This window comes from Lolium perenne, chromosome 2 (assembly GCF_019359855.2).
Source record: "Lolium perenne isolate Kyuss_39 chromosome 2, Kyuss_2.0, whole genome shotgun sequence".
Classification (NCBI taxonomy): Eukaryota; Viridiplantae; Streptophyta; class Magnoliopsida; order Poales; family Poaceae; genus Lolium; species Lolium perenne.
The window spans coordinates 193,582,769-193,592,305 of NC_067245.2; the positions used below are offsets into that span (position 1 = coordinate 193,582,769).

General features: G+C 47.8%; 1 protein-coding gene across 1 annotated transcript; it reads right to left on the reverse strand.

Annotated features, from left to right (window-relative positions):
* Nucleotides 1–7,860: 7,860 nt before the first annotated feature.
* On the reverse strand, nt 7,861–9,537 carry LOC127334263 (probable aldo-keto reductase 2). The gene is made up of 5 exons (XM_051360681.2): nt 9,236–9,537; nt 8,944–9,144; nt 8,671–8,843; nt 8,452–8,554; nt 7,861–8,374 (listed from the first exon to the last, which is right to left on the reverse strand). Exons 1-5 carry the CDS (start codon nt 9,458–9,460, stop codon nt 8,036–8,038), a joined length of 1,041 nt encoding a protein of 346 aa, XP_051216641.1. The 5' UTR covers nt 9,461–9,537; the 3' UTR covers nt 7,861–8,035.

Consider the following 9,537-nt stretch of genomic DNA (forward strand, 5'->3'; position numbering starts at 1 on the left):
CTTTGTCGTAATGCCCAATTAAATCTCACAATACTCATCATAATATGTATGTGCATGGTCATGCCCTCTTTATTTGTCAATTGCCCAACTGTAATTTGTTCACCCAACATGCTGTTTATCTTATGGGAGAGACACCTCTAGTGAACTGTGGACCCCGGTCCAATTCTCTATACTGAAATACAATCTACTGCAATACTGTTCTACTGTTTTTCTGCAAACAATCATCATCCACACTATACATCTAATCCTTTGTTACAGCAAGCCAGTGAGATTGACAACCTCGCTGTTTCGTTGGGGCAAAGTACTTGGTTTGTGTTGTGCAGGTTCCACGTTGGCGCCGGAATCCCTGGTGTTGCGCCGCACTATATCTCGCCGCCATCAACCTTCAGTGTGCTTCTTGGCTCCTACTGGTTCGATAAACCTTGGTTTCATACTGAGGGAAAACTTGCCGCTGTACGCATCACACCTTCCTCTTGGGGTTCCCAACGGACGCGTGCTGTACGCGTATCAGTACTCCTGGCATGTCAACTGGACACCATGCGAAGATTTTCCAGTGCTCACGGAGGAACTCGACAAGTGCGCTTTCCTATGCGAGGTCCATGTCTGTCGCGATCGATGTCGTCTTCTTTGGATCTGTCGGGTGAATCTGCACCTCCTTAGAATTTTTCGTAGTATTAAAAGTTGATTCTTTGTTAGGCCTTCCTACATCTGGCAACACATCATAATCAGTCGTAAGCCTTGACGCCATGTATTCTGGTTGCATCCCGAAGGTTTCTGACAGTCGATGAAAATCCTTGTCACATTTATCGGCTAACGCGAAGCTTCCTCTGACTGTGATTGGTCCCTTAGGTCCAGGCATTCTCCATAACAAGTATGTGTAATGTGGTACCGCCATAAACCTGGCATACGCTGGCCGTCCCAACAAGGCGTGATACTGCGACGGGAAATCCAAGACTTCAAACTCCAGCCTCTCTATCCTGTAGTTTTCTCGGGTCCCAAACTGAACATCGAGATTGATCTTCCACAATGGATAACTTGGCTTCTCTGGCGTGATGCCATGGAAACGTGTGTTAGTTGGTTTCAGATTTGCTAGAGATATGTTCATCTTCCTTAGTGTATCTGCATACATAAGGTATAGACTGCTGCCTCCATCTATGAATACTCGAGATACGTCGAATCCTGCAATTACTGCTGGTAAGATAAATGTTGACTGCCCTGGTCGAGGGACTTGCTGCGGATGATCCGCTATTGTGAAGCCAATGTCTTGCCCTGACCAATTGAGGTACTCAACCGTTGGTGGAGGCATCTTCTCTGCCATGAACACTTGTCGCGAGATTACTTTCTGAGCTCTATTGGATGGCCTGCCTTTCTGAATCATCGAGACCACTCCGTTGGAATTGGGATCAACGTAAGGTGGTGACGCTGGTGCTGCCGCTATTCTGAGCTGATGTCGATTGTCGTCCGTAATTGCGGGAGGAGGTGGCAAGTGGATTTCACTCCTAGGCCCTTGAGGGTTTCTATTTGTCGTCTGGGCATTGGCGTGCCCTGCCCACCTTAGCATTGCTTGAAAATTTCGGCAATCTTTTTGCAGGTGTCCTGACTGTCTCTTTCCATTGTTGTCGAGATAAAAATGCATCTGACACGGCCCGTTCATCATATCCTCGGAGACACGAAAGGTCTCTGAAACCTTGGCCCATTATTTGGCCTGTTGTTTCGGGACTCATCTCTATTGTCGCCTCGCTGCTCGTTACTCCTTTGATAGTCATCTTTATTGTTTCCTCCAGCGCTTGCTCGAAATCCAGCCGAGATTTGCCCAGGGGCATCGTAATTCGAGAATTGCCGAGAAACCCGACGTCTATTTTGATAATTTCGACCACGGTCCTCCTCTGGTGACCTATGCCGTTTGTTGTGAACAGCATCCTCTCCATCTGCCCATCTGTTTGATATCTCCATCAATGCTGATACTGTCTTTGGGTTGGTTCTCCCCAAGTCCTCGACAAAATCTCCTCGTCGGATTCCTGCGACAAACGCATCTATCGCTCTCTCGTCAGATATATTCTCTGCCGAGTTTTTAATGATATTCCACCTTTGGATATATTTTCTCATCGATTCATCCTGCTTTTGTCGACACGCTCTCAATTCTTCCAACGACGCAGGTTTTTTGCAGGTGGATCGAAAATTCTTGACGAATACGTCCTCGAAGCTATCCCAACTGTCGATAGAACCTGGAGGAAGCTTCTTTATCCAAGATAGCGCAGCTCCACTCAGGTGTACTTGGATGCTCTGCATGGCTATTGCTCTGGTTCCTCCTATCAGCTTCACCGTCTCGAGATAATCAACTAGCCAATCCTCTGGATCTTGCAGGCCATCGAATTTTTTGAAGTTATCGGGTAATTTGAACCCCGAAGGAACTCGAGTTTTTCGGACCCTCCTTGTGAAGCACGGCAGCCCACACATATCCTCGTCATCTATCTCTGGGGAGTGCCGATGTTCCCTTCTATTTTGTCGTGCTCTATCCACCCTTGCTTGCGCTGCTGTGTATCTTGCTCCACCTGTTCTCTCGGGAACTGGTGCTGCTGCCGCAGGTCGTGGACTATTTTGCCTTGCTGAACCTTCGGGAGGCGTTGTTACAAACGCTATTCCCATGGCCCCAACTCCTGCCATAGCCATGTTGTACAATGCTTCTCTTGGATCTCCGGGAGGTGGCTTGTATGCGAGGATAAAGGCTTGTGTCGCCATATACCCAGCCTCTGGTGTCTTAGGGATAATGTTCCCTCTCGTGTCTATCGACATAAAGGACATGTCGAGGTTTTGAACCAGATTCTCTATATCTGCCTCTGGTATATTCTGCAGCCGAGATCTCGCTCTATTTCAAGCTGCCCTGTGGCTATCTCCCGAAGTTCCTGAATGTCGACTTAACTCCGCCCTTCGCCTGGTTGATGCAGAGGCTGCTTCCTTCCTTCTATCCAACTCGATTTTCTGCTTCTCGAGCTCCCGCCTGGTATGTGCAAGCCTATATTGATATGCTTGTAACTCCTCAGGTGTCGCCATTACAGTCATTGGCTCTGTACCATTAATAGCTCTTGCGACTCGATCCCATACTTCATGTGGAAATCGCACCATCTCTTGTGTTCCTGGTCCAATATATTTTGTTCCTAGACCTCCCGTGAGATCTGCAGGATCGACATATGGATTTCCTGCCTCGTCGAAATTCTCTGATGTCTCCTCTTGTGGGCGACTCGGATCTCCGATTGCATAGATCTGATGATATTTTGGATTCTGAACCATGTTGGGTTTGGTGACACCATCATAAAGATTGGTGAAGACCTTGCCAACGGTAGTAGATCTGTCGATGAAGTTGAAGCTGTCGAAGCTATCCGAGTCATCGCTTATATCTGAGTCCGCAGATGACTCGAAGGACATGTCGCTGAAGATCTTGGCGAGCTTTTCGCTTGCCCTGGTGCTAATGAAGCGTGGCGATGAAGTCTCCTCTTCGCCTGACTCGATTGACGATGTTGAGTTCGAAAAATCGGAATCGACCGCCGATAATCCCGATGAGATCGGAATTTGGAGACGATACGCTCCCTCTTTCTCGACGCGAAAGTGGAACCTTCTGAACGTCATCTCCATAGGCTCCTCCAGGTACACATATGCATCCAAACGGGAGGGCGGGTGAGGAACAAAATCGACAGGACCAGTTTCGATCTGTTTACCTCGATCCATCGCGTTGCTTGCTGTTGACGAAGTCGACGATCTTGAACGTGCCATCGAGATCAGATCCTTGACGCCTCTAATCCCCACAGACGGCGCCAATTTACAAGGGATTAACTTGTCAATGCCTACGGGTTGTAGACTAGGGTTTTATCTGGAAGTAGAGGGCAAGTAGATCTCGAAGGTTTCAGCCGAAAAGTACTCGACGATGTGGAAACTAGGGTTTGCGAGACAATGAATCGATGCTTTCTTTGTCCCTCGGCTCCCCCTTACATAGGAGGTGGAGCCGAGGGATTCGTGATACACAAGTTACAGAGTCCGGGAGGGTTTCCAACTCATCCCGCAATATTACAAGTGTTCTCTCCTAATACAACTCTAGCTTTCCTTAACTAGCAACTTGAGCTTCCGATTCTTCTTATCCTTCGGGTCGTGGGCCTTCAGTAAACCCCGGGTACCATCTTCGGCAGGCCCATTGGGGATGCCTATGTCAGCCGGATCCTTGACTTGTTCTAGGCCCTTCTTCTTGTTGCTCTTGTTTTTGGACGTGTTCTTGTTATTGGAGTTGAATCCAAGTCCACTCTTGTCATTGGGGGATTGTTGCACACTTAGCATCTTGTCAAGTGCGGATTTCCCTTAATGACGCTTTTCCAAGTCTTTCTTCAAAGAAAGGACTTGGGCATTGAGCTCTTTGATTTCCTCTACATGGTTAGTGGAAATACAAGTACTAGAGGAAGTAGAAGCTTCATTGTTAGAGCAACAAGGCAAAGCAAGTAATCCAACACAAGGTGTATCACTAGTTTGACTAGATGGATTACTAGGACTAGCACATGGAAATATAGCATTTGTAGTAGAGATTGTGCTAATGTCCACACGAGGCTCACAATATGTTTCCTTACTGATACTTGCATCATGAGCTAACTTTAGCCCATCATAGGAGATTAAAAGATCATTATGAGAGCCCGAGAGCTTTTCATGACTTTCTTCTAATTCCCTATAATTTCTAGTTAGCAAATCAAGTTGAGCCCTTAGCTCAACATTCTCATTTAAGATAGATGCTTCACAAGAACTAGAGTTAGTAGCACAAGCATCATCAATAGATTTTTCTTTTTCAAGCACATAAGATTCAATTTTTTGTGTAAGAATAAAATTAGTATGCTTCTCATTTTTAGCTCTTGTTTGAGGAGATTTATTCTTAGTCTCCTATCTTCAATATGAGACTCTAACTCCACTATGGTTTCCTTGTATTTATTAATGGTTTCCATAGAGTGTTCGAGTGTAGCACGAGCCTCCTTATTACCACTAAGAGAAGCATACAAATTCCCATCTCTTGCAATAAGGAATCCCATTCCTCATCGTCAACATCATCATCATCACTCTCATCATTAGAGAATGTGTTAGGAGTCAAAGTAGGAGATATCTTTGATCCATTTGCCATAAGGCACATGTGCATACCGGAGGATGAAGATGAGGATATTCTTGAATCCCCATTTGAAATCATGTCTTGATCCATAGAGTGTTCGGTTTTCTCTACATTGTTAGTCAACAAACCACTAGACGAAATAGAAGCATTTTGATTATGGCAACAAGACAAGGCATGAATATCATCATGGGATTTATGTAGGGAGTTTATACATGATATGCAAGGACCATCAACACTAGCATGTAAGACCTTTTTGGTGCTAGATGTGTCTAGGTCCAAAGATGAAACATTGCAATGGGATAGAGATGAAGGATCACAAATAGTGAGCACAATATCAACATTACAATTTCCATCACCACTCACCATGTCATTACCTTGTGTCTTGCAAGACGTTGGTGAAGTGGAAGAAGATGATAAATCATCACGGCCGGAGGTGGAAGCAACTTTGAACTCTTCATGATGTGAAGGGGAAGAGAGCTCCTTGGAGACACCACCGACCAAATGAGAAATGGATCCACCAAACATTTCCTTAAGCTTGATCCACATCTCATGAGATGACTTTCGCTTTATATATATCAAGAACCTACGAAAATCTGGTCTCAAGGAGAATAAAAGCTCATTAGATACTTGAGCTTCAAGGTGTAAGTTTTTCTCATCCTCTAAAGATAGATTTTGAGGATCCATCGGAGGAGGAAAACCTACATCTAGAAATCGCTCTATATTCAAGGTCCGAAGATTACAAAGCAAGTGATTTCTCCACAAAATATAATTTGTGCCATCAAAGATAATTGTGTCATTGTGCACTATATTACTAGCCAACATCTTTACTCTCAAGGCGGTGAAGCCTTAAACAAGGAGAGACCTTGCTCTGGTACCAATTGAAAGGACGAGATGTCGCCTAGAGGGGAGTGAATAGGCGACATCTCGTCCTTTCATAGTTGGAGCATGGGGGCATCGTCTATGGAGCATATGCAAGCTGGAGGGTTCTGAGGTGGAGCGGCGTTTTTCTTTTGTGTTGAAGACGTTGAATCTCGGCGGCCTGGTGCAGCGGGGTAGCATCGTCGGATACGTCATGTTCGACGTGCGCGGGGTGGTGGAGCTTTCTAGCGTCGTGGTGGCGTTGGTGGCAGGCCTCGCAAGGTCATTGCATTGATCTCTCCTGAAGATGGTGGCGGCGAGGACATGTGGAGCGTGTATGATGGTACGCCGCGAGGGTCTGCCCGACCGGTTGTGCCACCTGCTTGCCATTTGGCGACTTATCGAGGCCTTCGGGTTTTTGATGATGCGCGTTGGTGTGATGTCAGGGTGTTGGCTCTGTTCATTGACCCCCCCCCCCCCCCTCATCGGTGATGTAGGATTAGCGAGTTGTCGTTAGTTTTGGTGGCTTTGCTTCGATCTTTGTATTTCTTCTTGTAAGGTGTTGTGAATAATCTAATAAAAAAGCCGTGTGGATGCAGAAGCTGGGGTGATATTTCCCCCATTTGGAAAAAAATCAGGGATGAGAAACCTCTTAAAATGGAGAAAATCAAAACCTTATTTAACCTCACACAAGTAGTATCTTCATGTTGGGGCTCATAGCCAAGTGGCTAGAGCGCGGTGGTGCCCCTCGGATTTTTTTTCGATAAAAGAAATATATTAATATCAAAAGATACCAATTACATCCAGCCTCTGCAACAACGCAACACCCTAATGGCAGTACAGATGCACACAGCCAAAAAAGAGAAAAGAAAACTCAGAAATAAAAGTCCCGCCACAGTATCCCAGGTCTAGCAACAGCAATACATCCACCGCCAAGACAACACCTGAAATACAGACTCTCCAAAAGCGACGTCTCCAAGAAGGGAACACTGCACCAGCGCCATCGTCGTCGATCAAAGATCTTAGGTTTTCACCCTCAAGATAGTCCCCGCTCTCAAAACAATGTCTCCAACAAGATCACTGCCAGACACAACCAGTTAAGGCCAGACGTTGAGTTTTCACCCTGAAAGGTAGGACTCTAAACTTCACATGTGTTGTTGCCTCCACTTTCATACCACTGATGTGAATCCCGGAACACCAAGCAAGTTCTTCAACATCACGAAGACTTGGACCTTCTTTAGCTAATCGCCCAATCCCGCCTTCATGATATTCTCTTCTTTGACTTCACCATGGACCAAAAATCACTTGATGTCAACTCAGAGCAGAGCTTCATGCCGCTCCCTCCAAAACCAAACGGTCAGAATAAAAACATGGGTGCGCGCGACCGAATACCACCCGAACATGTGAACTCCAGGCAAAAGATGCACTGTTCCATTCGCTATCGGAGCCTTCCGGAGCTCATCACTCCGGCTAGATGAAGAAAGATCGGCATCCGGAATATCTTCATCTTCGCGAAAGAAGAACCCTAGGACCACCACCATGAAAGCCGGAACGGACGGCCCCCACACCGCCGCCATGACTGGGAACCACGGTCCATCTTCCTCCACCAACTCGGCCGGTGGAGGCCGGCAGCCGTCGGGATAGCGGCTACGCACGCCCATGACGCAGAGATGGCCGGCTGCTGCCCGCCAGGATAGCCTGCTGGCCGAGCCTCATTGCCGCCGCCTCGCGACCATGTACCTTGCCACTGCCGCCCTTCCGCGCCGCCGAGTTCCGCCACACCACCGTGTCCCCCGCCATGATCCAGATGATGTAGCCCCTCGGATTTGTTTCATAAGTAAAAAGCAGCGGGGCTCTTTCCATCTGAGATATCGTTTAAGCAGGATCTTCATTTTCATTGTACCAGGTATATTGTCTTCGACTATCCATTTGCAATACATTTTATTACTCCAACATTGACGGACTACTTATTTAATTGTGTAATCATCCGCAACAATGTCGAAGCAGTGACACGAACATCAGCATAGCAAATCCCATGAGAAATATCTAGGTCGGTTTCCAGGATGACAGTGGAGGGGTCTCGGAGTCCTTCCATGTGTTGAGGAATTCGTGGTACCGATCACCCTGGATAGCATCCATGGAGGCATAGGACTCGAGCTCTGCCATCTCCTCGGGCGAGAGCTTCACAGACAAGGCACCCACATTCTGATTGAAGTTCTCAATCTTCGTCGTGCCAGGTATGGGACACACATCGGTTCCTTGGTGGTGAACCCAGGCCAGCGCGAGCTGGGACGGCGTGCATCCTTTCCTCGCAGCCATCTCGCTCACACGCTCGAATATGGTGGCGTTCTTCTCCATGTTCTCGGGTTGAAATCTTGGAAGACTCTGCGGATGCACTTATATTAGGATCTTTGTTAGAAAACGCTAACGAGCTAGCTAGCCGTATGTAGGACCAAAGTCACCTTGCGGAAATCGTCATCCGATAATGTGTCCACCATTTTTGCTCCACCTGATAGAAAACCTCTGCCCAATGGACTGTATGCCACAATTCCTATACCGAGTTCTCTGGAAAAAAACAGGAAGTTCTTGCTGGGATTATTACTCAGAGGAACGACGGTTCAAAAGTGCTATGTTTCGAAAGGAATTGTGGGCAGAAGTAGGCCGGCTATTGATGCAAATACCTGCAAGTGGGAATTATATCCTTCTCAACGTCTCTAGACCAGAGGGACCACTCCAGCTGCACGGCGGTGATCGGATGAACTGCGTGCGCCCTTCTGATCGTCGACGCCGATGCTTCGGATAATCCGACGTATTTTACCTTTCCTTCTTCGACTAGCTTCTTCACTTCCCCCATCTGACGGCGAGAAGTCAAGAAAGCAAAGGCTCGCCAGTATCAAACTACTAAGTTTTTGATGTTTCAATGGAGTGAGCAAATACTCGTTCTGAGTTCTGACCGTGATCTCGACGGGGACGTTGTTGTCAATACGGTGCTGGTAGTAGAGGTCGATGCAGTCGACGCCAAGCCGGGCGAGGCTGCCCTCGCATGCGGCCCGTACGTACACCGGGTCCCCGCGGATCTGCCGATCGCCGTCGAGGGACGCGATGCCGAACTTGGTGGCCAGCTCCACCTTCTCCCTCACCCCGCCTTGCAACGCCTGCCAGCCACGAGAATTCACATCGAACACCTTCAGCGCACACCCATAAATCGGGAAAGAAAAGCGTAATTGATTAGAGTTAAGAAGTAACCTTGCCGAGGAGGATCTCGTTGGTGTGCGGCCCGTAGATGTCGGAGGTGTCGAACAGCGTGACGCCGGTGGCGACGGCGTGGTGAATGAGCGCGATCATGTCAGGCTCGGGCTTGGGCGCGCCGTAGTAGGCGGACATGCCCATGCAGCCGAGGCCCTGCGCCGAGACGTCAAGCCCCTGCGACCCCAGCTTAATGCGCGGCACAACCGCCGGAGCAGAAGCCATGGCGTCCTTGATTCTTGTGTGATGACTGATGAGTGATGATGAGTAAGTAGGTCGGGAGTTTTCAGTTCAGTGATGCA

Coding starts and splice junctions, on each gene's coding strand:
- LOC127334263 (XM_051360681.2), bottom strand. CDS start 9,460: ATGGCTTCTGCTCCGGCGGTTGTGCCGCGCATTAAGCTGGGGTCGCAG. Junction 8,844..8,943: donor ACGTCCCCGTCGAGATCACG/GTCAGAACTCAG, acceptor TCTCGCCGTCAG/ATGGGGGAAGTGAAGAAGCT. Junction 8,375..8,451: donor CGGATGACGATTTCCGCAAG/GTGACTTTGGTC, acceptor GTGCATCCGCAG/AGTCTTCCAAGATTTCAACC.